The sequence below is a fragment of the Cardiocondyla obscurior genome, linkage group LG08, assembly GCF_019399895.1.
Source record: "Cardiocondyla obscurior isolate alpha-2009 linkage group LG08, Cobs3.1, whole genome shotgun sequence".
NCBI classification, from domain to species: Eukaryota; Metazoa; Arthropoda; class Insecta; order Hymenoptera; family Formicidae; genus Cardiocondyla; species Cardiocondyla obscurior.
This window is the reverse complement of record NC_091871.1, coordinates 3,758,202-3,774,256: the sequence shown is the minus strand read 5'-3', so window position 1 is coordinate 3,774,256 and position 16,055 is coordinate 3,758,202. Positions and strand designations below refer to the sequence as shown.

The 16,055-nt window shown below is 45.3% G+C and overlaps 1 protein-coding gene across 1 annotated transcript in view; it reads right to left on the bottom strand.

The window, feature by feature from the left end:
• Positions 1–224: 224 nt before the first annotated feature.
• Positions 225–16,055, bottom strand: part of LOC139105097 (frequenin-2) — a 43,975-nt gene continuing 28,144 nt past the window's right edge. The window contains exons 6-8 of the mRNA XM_070660996.1: positions 15,748–15,826; positions 14,900–14,988; positions 225–13,064 (exon numbers count right to left, since the gene is read on the bottom strand). Of these exons, the coding sequence (XP_070517097.1) occupies positions 12,897–13,064; positions 14,900–14,988; positions 15,748–15,826 (336 nt within the window). The 3' untranslated portion in view covers positions 225–12,896. The remainder of the gene's footprint in view (positions 13,065–14,899; positions 14,989–15,747; positions 15,827–16,055) is intronic.

Sequence of the window (16,055 nt, the reverse complement as noted above, 5' to 3'; positions counted from 1 at the left end):
AAGGTTCAAGAAAACTAGGCGCCGCAAAAAAAAAAAGAAAAACAGCTTTGTGTGCTTGAAGTTATTTTTATTAATCGCCATCATATCTCATGTCGCGATGTCGTCATTTAGAAAAAACGCATGGGACCATACAAAATAACAATGCGCTTAGATTTTTGTGATAACCGAGCAACGTCTCGAGGTCGCGTTATTTGTTGCATTCGCTCCTCTGCTTTTGTTCTTTCTTCTTTCTTTCTTTCTTTTTTTTTTTTTTTTATTTTGTCGCAAGATTGGAGCAAGTACAACCATGTCAACGGATCGTCGATCGCACAACAAACTATGGAACAATAATTTTATATCACCTAACAAGACGCCTTTCGTTTTCTCGGAGCACCCCGTGCTTCTTCGCGCCGGTCTAGCCCTTTTCTTTTTCCTTTCGCTGTGACTTTTCGCCTTTGCCTCGCCTCGCTCAGCTTCTCCACTCTCTTCGCTCCGTACTTAATATTTCTCCTCGTATTTAGTGATTGTTAATAATTATCACAGAAAGTTCGTAAAACAATGATGTTGACGTTTATTAAGTGTACGTGTTGCGTTTCCTCCTTCCGCGTACACGGAGGGAGGAACGTTGAATGTGTGCACGTGGTATACGCTCGCGTATACGTATGTGTTCACGGGCGTGTCTCTCGAGAAGTATTACGTGTATTATGCGTTTAGACGGAAAAGTTTCGCACGTAGCTGGCAAATATAGTAACAGTAGTTAGCGTTAGAGTACATACTAGCGGTAATAGTAGCGGTACAAGTAGCGATAAGTATAACGGTACACATTAGAATAGCTTTTCGTGCATCGCAGCGCTTAAGAATAGTAATATATCTTACTATAGTATAGAGAATATACTTTTTTTTTTCTTTTTTTTTCCTTTTTTACCTCTCTCTCATTTAACGTTATCGTCGAAAAGTCGCTCTCTTTATCGAGATCACCGATGCGTGAAACAAGTAAGACAAGTAGAGAAAGAGTGAGAGAAAAATGGTGAGAGTGAGAGAAGGTAATTGTAAGTGTCAGAGAAAAAAAAAAAAAATTCACGCTTATCCCAGTACATATCTCTGTTCAATTCCGTTGCAATTTCGTCGGTCTTGTCGCATTTCCAGTGCATGCGCCTCACTCTCGTAAGTGACTATCGAAGGAAACGTATGAATAATTCACGACATTGACCGTCCGTATTTACACTTGGCCATTTTGCGATACATTTCAACATTTCAGCGACGTATTTAACGCAGGGACGCTTGTAACTCAGGATCCGCCTCAGAGAAACTTAGGATTACACAGAGTAATCTCAAAACTGTTGCCGTCCCATCCACCCGGCGTAATTCCCGGGAGAAATATGTGGCTGAACGACATTTTCCTCTCTTAAATATTTTTAATATTTAATATTTGTATATTTTTAATTAAATATCTTTTCCGAATAAATAATTACCCAAATTCTTATTAGAAAGAAAAAGGAAAAAAAAAAAAATAATAAGCTCGGAGATAATTTGCAAAACGGGAAAAGCGGGCAACAGTTTTGGGCACTTTAGATAAGCGTATGTATAGATGTCCCGTTACGTCAACCTTCCATAACCCATTGGAAGGGAAATAACGTTTTAGCAATTATTTTCGCGCGATTGATACATACCTATGAAATAACCGACGCCTCCCGAATAACTGATACAGTCAGGGTGGCTCGATAACAATCGGGGAATGGGTTACAGAAGGTTAAGCCTCACAATCTTTCCCGAGGCACGTGAGCTGCAACGGATTTATCTCGGGCTATTAATAATAATGCCGAAGCGAACGAGAAGGACCGGAAATACGGAGCACGGAATCTTGGAAAAATTCTTATCGGAATCTAGCCGTGCGCGCGCGGATTCGATCGAGTCTAATCACCATAAACGCTCCATTTGTTTCCGCGAAACAGTTGGAAACACAGATGAAATTGGCAATCGCGTACGCGAGAATCGCAATAAAAATTTCGAATCTCGGAACCACCGCGACGGGGAGTGTAATACCGCGTGGACGGCAATCGGATGCAATCACCCGACAGCTTTATCCTCGAAAACGCGCCTTTTGTCTCTGTAACGTGTCTCCGACCCGCGAGCCCGTGTCTCAAAGCTTTTGTCGCAAATTGGAGGGATACCGTGCCCCGATTACGGTGCAGATATCCACGGGAAAGCCGTCTGTGAAATGACTAATTTCTCGTTCGCGCTGTAATATTGCGAAATTAAATCCGATGCCGTAGCGGCGGCTTTAAATTAATTATCGTAATGCGTTTCACGGGATCCGGAGCCGATTGCCACGTTGCATTATAAACGCGATAAATGGTTACAGGTACGAATGCGACATCGACGACTTGTTTGCCGGATTAAATTTGCATTGAAAACGCTTATTTCACAGCCATTAACGCTATCGAAAATGGAATTGAGTAGACCCAGCGGTTAAAATTATGTTAAATCGTAAAGAATAAACTACGCAACGGTACAATAGATATTCTATCGGAGCTGATTTCTCACGCGAGTAAAATGCGTGCAAACCGGCTTAACGAATACAAATGGGACAATTATCCTGGGCCGATAGTTACGTAATGACCCCCTCGGATTTCACCGCGATTACTTTTCGCGCTCGGCGTTTTTTTTTTTTTTACTTCCGTCGTTCTGCCTACTCTCGTGCCTGTTAATCGCTAATTGCCGACGTTAATGACACCCCGTTGGATAACCACCCGCGAAAAGACGCGCCGAAATGAACGCAGAGAGAAACGAGGAAACATCGCCCGGGGCGGGTACGAAGTTGGGCTTTTTGATTTCTTTTCGTGTTCCTTTTCTAGCACTTTTTCATTGCGCGCCGTTTACCTTCTCCGTTCCCTCCTCTATTGTTCCTTTCTTCCCCTTGACAAGTTACGAGAGACTTTCAAGTCGCACAAAGCGTGTACTACAAGAATTCAGTTAACACGAAAAGCGTCTAAAAATTCCACTAGGCGAAATTTCGGCTCTTACACTTATGCTTCCCGTTGAAAATTGTAAAAATTGCTTAAGACGAACTTTTTTTTTCTTTTTTTTTTTTTTTTTTTTTACTTGCGTTTTCTTATACGAAGGTAAACTTAATTCAATACGTCGCTCGCTCGTCTATTCTCTCGCATTTTTCTGCGCCATTCCGCGTAAGTCGTGGATAAGAGTCCATCGGCAGAGTTAACTCATTGCGCCAGAGTAGAGAAACAGTTATCGAAGTTGGCGTTTTTTGAGAAAATAATTAAAGGACCACGGATATAGTCGCGGATATTGGAAAAGCTAAGCTTACTAAAGCTGGTGGATTATTTCGTTCCTTATTAAATGTTTAAAATCATTCTCTCTCTCTCACTTTCTCTATTGTGGCGCATGATTACCTCTGCTGGCGCAATCTTCTCCCACCTGACACGTCGCCGCTAAGATCGATGCGCGAAACGCCGGCGATAAGAATCCCGACGAAAATCACGAAAAAATCGCTCTCGGCTACAACATTCAGCGACAACGATGTTCTCCCCCCCATTTCACACCCTTCGGCGCGATAATGCCGCGAACGTATCCAGGCAAAAATCGGCCGTGCTTTAGAAAAATAGAATTTACGCCGCGGTAACTTGATAGAAATGAAGAAAAGAGGCTCTCCTGCCGAAGCGACCGTCGCGGAAGATCATCGTTGTCGCTCTTTGTCCCGAGACAATTTTACACGTCGCTGGTGAGCGATTCATTTCCCCCGCATGTCGCCAAACCGCACGGATATGCGAGCCATCCACAACTTGGACTGAGTTGCACCGACAATCTGATATAACTAACTCCAGGTCAGCGATTCGTTATCCGCAGCCGGATTATAATCCCACTTATGCGAGGAGCCCTTTGATAAATTTGGAGATCACGTTTGATTAATGCCGACGAAATCAGACTTACGCCAAAGTGAGTTCCGCGAGCGCAAATAAAAAAACACAGAAGTGTTTTCCAACTCATCTCGCGTGCGCTTTATTTTTAAGAAGACTGAAAAATTTACAAGTCGCAATTGCCAAAATGCACGATGCCGGGAATATATAAAATTCTCTCCAATTTTATCAGGGCACGCGCTTACTGAAACGTGCTGCGAGGCTCACGCGGTGGAATTCCGCAGAAGACAGAGGGCAAACGTTAAGGTTCGCGTTAATTGATGTTGGTGCAACCAGCTCTCTGCGCTCGACGGCGATTGAAAACCCCGTCGCGATCCGACAAAAGTGTTCCACAATTATTGCTAAGGTTCAAGTGATATCCAGGCCGCGCGTTTTTTCGGAGCAGACTTTTAAACGCGATTGCATCCATTTCTTTCGGACAGGTCGGAGTGAGGAGCACCGGCTATCAGCATTCGCGTTCACGCTTACCTTTACGTGGGAAAGATCGTTTCCCTCTGGGTGGCGTGGAATCGAAAAGCTTCTCACTCCGGCCTGCCAGAGCCGGGACACGTTTCAGGCGTGCTAACAAAAAGATGTTTCACGATCGCACCGGCAACGTCCACAATTCCGCGAGGTGAGCACGTACGCAGGTTACACGTAATCGAGAATATCGTAAAGTCTTACGTGGAGTAGAGTGTTTTACCAGGAAAAATGTAGATCTTACGTAGTACAGTGAGAGAAACGTGTAGCTTCGAGCTTTAAAGCCTTACCTTAATGTAACGTAGAGGTATAAAAATAACGAGCTGACGATTCGTCCGGAATTTCCCCCGTGCGAGTAACTTTCAAAGTAAGAGACTGAAGATGCACAAGTAAGTCCAAGCGACCGTGATAAGGCTGAATCTTTTAAAACCGCAAGATATCTCTCTAGATACTATTCTTCTTTATGACTCCTACAATGGTGGTAACAGTAATATATGTATTTCTAGAGATACAAGTTCTACGTGTACGAACGATGAAGAGCCGTTACTTTCCGGGCGGGTTATTTCTTGCTCGAAATCGCACAATTATTATCACATTATTGCTCTGAGATCAATACGAAGACGACCCTCTTAGAATTTTCACGCGAGCGAATGGTTTCCAGCATTGTTATTTATTATTTTTATTCATCTGTCGAGTCGAGGAATTATCTTCGCATTTTACGGTGCATAACATTTGCGTTAGTTTGATTGCTGCATGTTAAATTGCGACGAAAAAAAAAAGAAAAAAAAACGGAGTACCCGATGGCTGCATAACAATCGTGACATCCAGCAGCGATACGCTGGAGAAACGAAAAAAAAAAAAAAGGGCAGGAGCTTTTTCACGTTTTCGATGACAGGCTCTGGAATAAATCTTCGCGACGTGACTCCGAGATGTAGGATAAATTTGCTCGCGGTGCAAAAGCGAAATACTCGCGTCATAAAATTGTCGTTATTTAAACGAGCTAGCTCCGCAGGATCTGATGAGGGACGCGCGTGCACGACACGTGTTGATTCTTGCCGATATTTAAATTTGCGTTAAGCGAACTGTCCGGGCGCTTGAAGCAGCTCGCGTGGCGTCAACGACGAGGGGTAAACTCTTGTTGTTGTTTGTCGTTTAAGGAATACGTTAAATACCGAGCGTGTGACAATTAGAGCGGATCCGTGAGCTCGGAGTCAAACGCTGAGACTTCTCCCGGGCAACGATCCACCTTCTCGCGTGTTGTCCCGGGTGGCTTAGTGCCAACCGTTTGCGAGTATCGCCAGACGATGTGCTTTGCTGCGCACGAGTAACACTTTTCGTCTCTCTGCGTGACGTCCCCAGGAATATTTTTTTAAACGCCCACTATTGCTTTCGCAACAAACTATTCGCCTTGACTCTGTCAATATTTCCCTTAGCTATTTTTCATCGGGAAGAGGGACACGTGCCCGCCGGTGAAAAGCGGCAGGAACTTTGTTTTATCGATGCGCGACGCGGTCGCGTGCCCGTCGCGGTGGCGGATGGGCGATCTGACGAAAAGCGTAAACGTAAAGCGCGACGGATCATACAATACCGAGGCATTAAAATCGCACACGGCGTTCTGTAAAAATTTATCTGTTTACGTGCGATTCGAATATTGAGGAAAGTTCGACAGCCGCGGGCACTTGGCGAGTTCCCCGATGCCGGCACGATTTGGAGCGGAACTCTGACATCGCTGCAAAGTTCGTAGCATCGCGAAAGTTAGCAGAGCAATTCTCTCAATTGAACGGATATTGAGAGCGGATCTGAATGCCCTTTACTCCGAATACGGTGTTCCCCATCCGCGTATCTGGTCCACCGAGACGCGAGCGTTATTTCGAAAAGGGAGTTACGTCGAAATGTTCGCCAGAATCGATCCGACGACGCGGCGAGCGGAGCGCGCGTCCGATTACCGCCGGCTGTCCGTGCTAGCTTTACTCCGATTCGACTTGCGCGAAAGCGCGAAACTTACAATCGAGAATGCGGGCCTGCATTCGAGTCGACCAAGAAGAACGACTGAACGGAAAGAGAGTGACTTGCTCGGGAGCCGAAGCTTAAGGACCTTATAAGGCGCTTCAAGTTCCGCGGCGACTATCTGCTTGCGTCCCTCCTTAAATCCTGATCGACGCAAACATGACGGATAAATCCTAGAGAACGAACGCGAGTTTAACGTCGGCAATATCGTCGCGAGAGTTCCGTCGCTTTCGTTCCTCCACAATTACGCTGCGAGTCAACAAGTCGATAATATCGCAGCGGCGATGCATTTCACCGATTTTTGTTCCCACGTTTTATTCGCATCGCGAAAAGGAGTGTAATTAGACAATCGCTCGCTCCTAATTTACATTTAACAATATCTTATTTCTTAATGATTGACGAGCATTAGCCTTTGTTTTCGAGGACCCGTAATTAAATTTCGCGGACGTGATAAAATACCCTCGGACCGATGCGTCATAATCCCTGACCTGCGAATTATGCAAACGAGAATCGTGGCCAGTAGTCACGATCGAATGCGGCGAGCTCGCGCTTTCGGGGAAAATAGATTGCAGGTAATAATGTTAATGCTCTGCCACGGAGAACGTTATTTGCCAATATCGTCTTCATCGGTATGGCGCTACTCCAGTTTGATCTCGAGGAAAGAGAAAGAGAGAGAGGGAGATAGATATCGACGAGATGTAAAAAATAAAAAAAAAAAAATAATAAAAAACGCCGGGAAGTTTGCCAATATCGAGTCATTCTGCGATGCCCGTCACGCGTTCAGAGAAAAGGTTCGCGCCAATTCGCCGAGGCCGGGCATGTAGCGTGCGTATCTTTCTGGTCGTCCGCTTGGCATCAAAACCCGCGGAATATCGCAAATATTTGACGCGGCTAAATAATGGGTTGCACCGATCCGAGTGATTGATATCACATCGGTTGCGACGATCCCGAGGAGGAAATACGGTTGCCGTGCCTCGCCACCGAATTTCGGGTATTTAGTCCTTTCGCTGCCGATTAATTGCGACCTCGGTCCTCGCTTGAGGGATTGACTCACCAAACGGTTTGGAGAGGAACGGTTAATATTTGTTTATGAGTAGGTCGCAGCGAGACCGCGTAGCCGAATGCAAATTCTCACCGTCCTGGCTCTGCGGCGGTATTGTTTGTCCAAACGGCGTTTTGAAATCTCATAAACGAAAGTACTGACGCATACGCCAGGATCCTAGAAAGGATAATAAGCGTCCGCGTACACGTAATTCTTAAATGGCCTTTGGAGCAGCGCGAGCCGGGCACAATGCCGAGGGCGTAATGGCTTTTCGAGTTTATCATGAGTGTAATTAATCGTCGCTCTTGGCTGCTGATGTATTGCAGTATGCAAACATTTATCCTAGAATTCGTTCCGCCGCGCTGTTGTTATCGCTGCGATTTTACCTCGCAGTGAAACTTGAATCGCTAACCGCATTACCGCTTGTATACGTTCAGTGGCGCATCTCCTCGATAAAGAAACCAACGAAACAAGAGTGGAAATAAGGCAACCGTGAAAAGAAAAATGTTCCCCGTAGGAGAGGTGGTGAAAAATATTCGACAGTTTTACGAACGGAAACCCGCGAAGGAGTGAGAGGAAGGGATGAGGAATAGGGTAAATTTTAGCCGACTGTAGATCTTAATTCGCGGGGAAATCTGCAGCCAGCCGTTCGGTGAAATTAACGGCGAAAATGGAAAGTGAAAGAAAACGTCGCGTCGCGTTATGGGGAAAACGAGTTTTACGGATCGATCGCTTGGAGAACCGGAGGCGCCCGGCCATCGTTCAAGTTTTATCCGGAAATAAACTTATCCGCACGGCCGGTCACTGAAATTCTCGCCACGTGAGAACTTAGACGAAGAAACGGCGGAGCGGTGGGGTGGCAAAATCGTCGGGGGTTGAAAACTACGGCGGATGCCGACGATGCGGGCACGCGCGTCGTGAATTTATGGCGGGCCGGCGCGAGACGGCAAGTTGCGCGGCGGTTGAAAAATTAAGAAAAGGCGAGGCGACGAGATGCAGATGCCTGTGACGTCGGGCGTTGCAAATTTAGCGACGCGACGAGGATAGATGGGACGACACACGGCTGTCGCGACGCGCGGGAAATGAAGTCTTCAGAAATATGGACGCGCGGCGTGATTCTCGTTACTCTTGTAATTTGCAATTTTAGACGTACGATTTTCGCGTCGTGGTTGAAGTCCCGCTGGGCGTTCCGAAAAATGTCGAGGGAACGACGGATCATGGCGTTTTGGAAGGAATTCTATGCAGTCAGCTATTTCGCTTCGTCGAGAGAAAAGGGGTTGAGATGTACGAGGGCAAGGTGCTGTTTATCGCAACGCGAATGCTGGGCGGGGCCGTCTATAATTTTTCTCGTGTAAAAGAACTGGGCGCAGTTACGCGGAATTCCTGAAAATGGGATAAGGGCGAGCCATGCCGTAAAGAACAGGAGCTGCGCCGCGACGTTAATGTAGTACCGAAAAAAAAAAAAAAAAAAAAAAACGACAAGTCGGGGAAAATTCATGGAACTTCATTGTGTTATTCTGCACGTTTGATAGCTACACGCGGGTGAATAAGGGTTCCTAAATCACGTGAAATAATAGCGGAGCTTTAAGCGGGCGATTTATCCCGCAGACTCGCAGCGACGAGTACGTACTTGCAAAATTAATATTTGCCTATTACACCGGACGTTCTATTACGTACGACGAGTCTATTTTTGCGCTTCGGTTCCATTGCTATACCTCCAGTGCGTGAAATTTTCGTTTTCTCGCGAATATACGTGGATATGCGCGTTATTTACAGTAATAACGTGCGCCGCGCAGCATTTACATCCCCAGAAGCATTCTGAGCTTGTGAATTTTTGCTACCGGCTACGCGACATTTTTCCTGCACGAAGTCACTTCTATGTAGGTTGGGACTCGTATCTCCTCTCGCTTTACAGCCACCCCAATCGGAGAATAGATAGCGGAAGAGATGGGAAGAGATACGGCGGCGCTTTGAAAATTCAATGCCACTGTGAATTCCGGTCTTCCAAAGGGCGACCTTTCTTCATTCACCTCGGCAAACTTATCTCTTTACCTTTCCATTAAAACGTTTAATTCTACGTTGCAGCAGGCGACTACTCTCGGGTGCACGCGTCGTAAACTCGTTTTAAAATTCGCTCATTAACGCGATTGCATTCCTATTTACTTTTACCCAGTTTTTTTTTCTTTTTTTTTTCTTCGCCGACGAAATAAATTAATTTCTCCTTTTTATATTCTCGCATATTTTAATTACTTCGCTGTCTCGCGCGCTCGTAACGCGGAATCGAGCAGTGGCCGGCGTAACCCAAGTGAAAATAGGGATTTAACGGACTATTGTTCCGTAGTAATTTTACCAGAAATTTCATTTTTACGCGTCGGAACAAGAGACAGGCGCGTCATGGAGTTTCGACGGTAACGAGCTACATATTGCACGGCCGACTCACGGCGAAAGTGCCTATGCATTTTTCATAATTCGCCGGACGATCTTTCCGGAACTTATTTAACTTGCCGTTATCTCGGTCCGACCCTCCGGTAGCCGCCTCACCCCTTCGCGGGATATTTTTCCAATTTTCTTGGCAACGACAACTGCCCCTCGACTGTGTAAACGTCGGTTTATTCTTTAAGAGGATTTCCCTCGCGGGGTTCACGAGGCGCAAGATTTATGACCCCATTGGCGGGGTCCGTTCATTGTCGAGAGGAATCCATCCTCGTGCGATCCCGCACCTATAAAAGATGCCATCGACATAGTTGACCGCACACTTTCTCGTTCTTTTTTTTTTTTTTTTTCTCCCAGCTTCTTCTTCCCGCGCACTTCTCGCGTTCCTTTTGTTCCTTCGCATAAGCCCGGCCGCATTCGTACGACCGTATTCCGCGGAATGCAGAACCGCGTTATAACGGGATCGATCGGCGCGATGTGACGCGTCTCGGCCTATCTACCTTCACCCGCTCCTAACTCCCTTTAATCGCCCTTGGCGCTCCCTCGCTCTGTCGCGTTGGATTTTCCTCGCTCTTATCGGCTGACCATCTGTCGCTTCCCTTAATATCGGAGGAATAGAAGATCCGAAATTCCGATAAATCCGCGTACCAATAATGTCACGTCCCTATTAACCAAGTGCAAGTTGTTGTTATCGTTCTTCCAGTCCTCGTCTCGCTTTATCGTCTCTTTCACACGTCGTGAAATTACAGAAAGTTGCGTCAATCGGATCAGAATTTTTTGCCGTGAATCTTCTCTTCGCCAAATCGCGAAACGCGAGGATCGACCCGACCGCGACACGCGCTTCTTAATTACTCTCTACGCTCGCTTAATTTCAATCTGATATTTTTCCTTCCCTTTCCGCCCTTTTTATCTTCGACTTCGATATGACATTCGACGGCGGCAAGTTGCAACGATGATTAATTGACTACCATTATGCACGAAATGCAAATAGCCACACTCCTTACGCCTTGTCCCGTCCCTTTTTCGCGCGATTTTATTCTCGGCAAGAATACTTGTTCTAAATGACGCCGGGTGCCCTTTTCTTTATTGATCGTTAGCTTCATTCCACTCGAGTCATCTTGAATATGAAGATTTAGGTCGTTCAAGTTCGAAAGTGGAGCATCCAAAACGTCAATGACTACGATTGAGGTGATTGTGATTAAAAAAAGGAACTCGAGGATAACAATACAAGAGATCTGCAAGCCGGACGCAACTTGCGCTCGTTAATATTCGACGATCGGTCGCTATTATGCCACAGCGCTCTTACTTAACAAGAATATCCATTATTTTTCTTAGTCCATGTTTTTTTCTATCGTCTGAGTAACTCCAAGAAAAACTCTTCAAAGAAATCATACAACAATACTATGTTTCTTATTATAATAAAAAAAAAACTAATGTATAATTTTACGGATTGTAGAACTAAAAAAAAAAAAACCACGAGAGATGTATATATTTATTAATTCTCGCGCTTTTCTTTGATTCGATACGATCAAATGAAGATTCCATTGATAAGACGTTGCCACCTGGTGGATTAGCACGGTCGACCGCTTCGTCGTGTAAGTGACGTAAAACGCTCATTAATATCGGAAAGCAGATTGCCATTATTCATCTTCCCTCTTTGCCAAGTCACCGTCTCCGTATCTCCGAATTTTTGCCACGCCGTTCTAATGCCGCCGTTACGCAAGGCGAGCCGATACTCTTACGGCCGTTTCTTAAGAAATCGCGCACAAATGACGCCGCGTCCCCGGCGTCAAATCGACGATGCAATTTCGTTCGGCGGCAGCGCAACGCTCGTTAGCACTCGACGCCGAATGCTTTTTGACATTTGAAAATGAATAATCTGCGGCACTTCTAGGCGTTGCGTAAACCCGGCCAGTTATATAAAAGTCCGTGTCGTTTAATATTTACGTTCGATGATTGAAATCCAACCGGGAAAAATTCAGTGGCGCGGGCGTTGCGCGAAAAGAAGAAAACAAGGGAGATAAAGAAAAATAACCCGTTGTTACCGTGCGCATTCATCGTCGCGAAATTTGCTCGTCCGGTCCAATCCTTTTTTTTTTCTTTTTTTTTTTACTTGGATCGTTATTGAAATACGTGCGGGCTCATTGTGGCACTCTAGAATTTTTGTTTGTAGCTCGCTACGCTACGGCGCACAATGCGTGATCAGTTCTGTGCACATTTGAATGCTTATCCCTGTGGCAATTTATTCGTCCCGCTATCGTGCATTTTTTTATCTCTCTTTTTCTTCCTCCCTAATGTAGAGCCGCGCTGTAGTAATCGGAAATAAGCTCGGCGAGCTTAGTTGAAATTCGTGCGGCGCGCTCGCGCCGAGTGTATTCGAATTTCACTCGTTACCTGCATAACTTTGCTAGCGGAATAGGGCGGAGGAGGAGCAGACGGCGACAAAAGAAACTGCTTCCGAGAGAACGTCCCGAATTCTCTGCTTCCGCAGATTTGTATGCCTTCATCGTTCGTACTAACAAAGTTATTCGTACCGTAGTCCCACATGCTCCCTAGCTAAAAATGTAATCCGCCACGTCCAGTCTTCCTGAAAGCTACGACTGCTAAAAATACCTACTGTTATATTAGCATCGAGATTTTCGAACTCGGATCGATTAACGAGGGAGGGATCGGTTCACCAACGAGAAACGAAAACCGATCGTCTCCGAGAGATACAGTATAGAGAGGAAGCGAGATAGAGTGAGAGAGTAGAAAAAAAAGAAGAAGAAAAGTAGTAGTAGACTAGTAGTAGACTTCTCCGACGAGAAGTTTCCCAAAAAATATTCCCGAATCTTGGCATATCTAATGTCTCTCTCATGTTATTGCCTATTATGTGCTCATGCCAAACCGCGCGGATGTGGACTTGCCTTTCGTGCCAAGGTCTTTCTTCATTCGACCGATTATCAGGACGCGCATGCTCGCGCCGATAATCACCGTAATTACGACGACGTGGAGACTCCCGATTTCGTAGGGTCGCGTGCCGCTAGTGACGAAAATCAGGGTTACTCGCCGCCGAGCGAGAGCGCCTGGACGATCCTCGGGTCGGCCTTGCTACCCTCCCGGAATTCCTCGAGCGTGAGCTTGTCGTCGTGGTTTTTGTCCATCTGATCGAAGATTTTGTCGACCCTCTTCTGCGGGGTATTCTCGTCTTCAGCTTGCGGCTGCTGTCCCTGAAACATCCGACGCGTTGTTCTGCGATCAAGGCCTCGCTAATTGTTAACACAAAAATAATTTTGCTCCCTCGCTACAGCAATTAAGACGAAGTAAAATATTTCTACGAACCTATAAACAGCATTCTTTAAATTAAAAATTACAATTTTTTTTTTTTTTTTTTAAGAATGTAACACTAATTTGTCGGTGGGTTTCTTGTTAAAAATCCGTTATCGTTTGCGATGTACGGGATATTTTATTTCCATTATCGAGGTATCATTATGAGATTTTATTGTCGTTACAACAACGCGCGGGAAAAACGATACGAGATATTTCGCCATTTTCGTTATTACTTTATTGCCACAAACCCATTCGCTGATAATACCATGGTTTACGATATTGATTTTTCCGTTTGATCTCACGGATTTTAATTGATATCGCTTGACACGCTAATTCTCTATATTGTGATTCGACTTTATCAATCGCATTTGGTCGTATTACGCAGTTTGGCCTGGCTATATATTGTTTTAAAGTCAAATTTCGTGCGCTTTTGTCAACCGCAGCCTGCATGAATTGCCATGTGCCATGCCTCGCCTATATACACATATTCCGTCACTATATTTCTCTTTGAAATTAATATTAACGAGACTTCTAGGTGATTAATGGCGAACCGTTGTCGCGAGACGGATTTTACCACGCTCGCGTCAAATTTTATGTTAAAATTTGCATCGGTGCGCGGTATCCATATAAAACAACTTTGCGAAACGTTCAAGTAAATCATTGAACCTCTCGAGGGTTTCGTTGCACATTCTCCGAGTTTTTCCGCGTCTACGGTATAAAGCAGAACGTACTTTTCCCGTGAAAACTTTTGATTCAAAGATGTATATCACTTAAAGCAAGGTATAAAATGTCCTGGATAAAACACAACGAATAAATCCTTAATCGAAAAAAAAAAATAAAAAATAAAAAAATACTCGTGAGATAGGTATCTAATTTTTGACAAATGCAACACTTGAATGATACGGCGATAAGTAATTGTTTCGCGCTCTCTCATTAATCTCCGGCTGTAATCAAAATGCGGCGCATCCGAGATGCGAGACGCCGGTCCGCGTCTCTGATATTCAAAACGAGATTTGCGAGTAACGGTTATAAATACGGGCTTTAAAGTTTTAGTGAAACGTCACGAGCTCGGCGAAAGATTAGAGTGCGCGTTCCATAATACGAGGATGCAGCATTGTAACTCAAAAGAAGCCGCATACATCGCGCTTGTCGTGAACAACAGCGAGGGCGAGGTGACGTTATAGTTTACGTTAGCTAACCCGCTCGGTAGCACGCCCCACGGAAACTGCGGAAGAGGATTATAACTTCCGCTAAGGTTACACGTAACACGCCCATTCGGATAAAATATTGACCCGATATTGAGCGCGCTGCGCGCGATGTATTACGATTGCATCGCAGCTAGTAAGCTGCTCAGCAAACACGAAAATCTCATCCCGCCGTGATCTTATTTGGATACAACGAACAAGCCAGACATAATCATACGTACAAATGCAAAATAAGCGAGTAAACGAACGAATAGAGTATTTATTTAAACCGTCCGGTTTTCTCATCGTTGTCGAATGCAGAGTAACACTCTTGACGTATGTTAAGTATTTCTACTGTCGTCGAATTCAGTTCGCGTAATGTCAACGGGACGGAGACAGCCATTTCGAGAAGATCGCGAGACAGGCACCGTGGTAGACGTCTGGTTTCGACAAAAATCGAGAAACAAGCGACGAGAAACCGACAAAACGTTCTTCGCCTCTGTATTGCGTTCTCGTTGATCGAAAAATAATTTGAAGAGGGATGCACTTACGACCATCTGATATATCGCGTCCACTATATTGTACATCTCGTCCCTCGTGATGAAGCCGTCGTTGTCCACGTCGTACAAACGGAAGGCCCCTGAAAAGATACGAAGAATGGGAGAAGAACGCGATTGACTTTTCCCGTTGTCGCGCCCGCGTCCGAAGGATACGCCAAATCCGAAGGTGCGCTTTGTCCGGATCCGGGAAAATCGTATCTCTCGTTTCGCGCGCGACTCTCTTTGCGAGCTCGTAAGTTGTCCCTCCGACGATTCTCCGACCGCGGACATTCTCGGCGAAAGCTGTACGCTTCATTCTTTACTTTTGCTCGGATTGCGATCACTTATTGATAAGTTGGTTTCCCCCTCGAGGAAAATAATCGCAGCTTTATCGTCTTACATTGCGTCCCTCGATAGGTCTCGAATTTTATGTGCAATAATCGGAATCCACTTCTCGAGGATAATTCTTGGAGAGCGTTAATTGATCACTCGGCGATCAATTATGAAAGTTATCCCATTTCAATATTATTTAATCCCGCCAAAGTTTACCGTTTCGATCGCTCTCGTCGTAACGTAAAACCAATTAGAATACCGCGTCTCCGGTATCAATTCTGATTTTTTATCAGCAGAGCTATCAGTGACTAGCGTATAGCTTTCTATTTTTTTTTTTTTTTTTTTTTTTTTTGAATGAGATTGAATTTAAAATTATTGACGTAATCGCGCTGGAGCAAAGAACTCAATAATCCCGACGATTGTCCGCAGTGCGTATCTACAGTAGACGGATAAACAAAGTAGCGCGCGAGAGAGACAGCTTTTTTGCATTCAAGTTTTTCGAGAAATACAAAAGACAAAGTACTCACAGTGTAGCTTTTCGTCCAGGTTGCCGCGCGACGTCACCGAGAGGGCTCTTATGAACTCCTCGAACTCTATCGTGCCGTCCTGAAACAACAACGCGACGTATCCTTATTTCGTCGCACGCGAGACGCTCTCTTCTATCGATCGCGGCGCGTTCGAGGATCACTTTTGCGATCGCATTTCTCCAAAGGCGAACAGCTATCGGGTGTGAGTCGAGCCGAGCAGTCGAGCCGATACATTGTGCAAATAGTTTTCCCGTTCCTCGGGCGTTCGGTATTTTTCTGCCACGGACTAGGAATCGAATAGTCTCGCG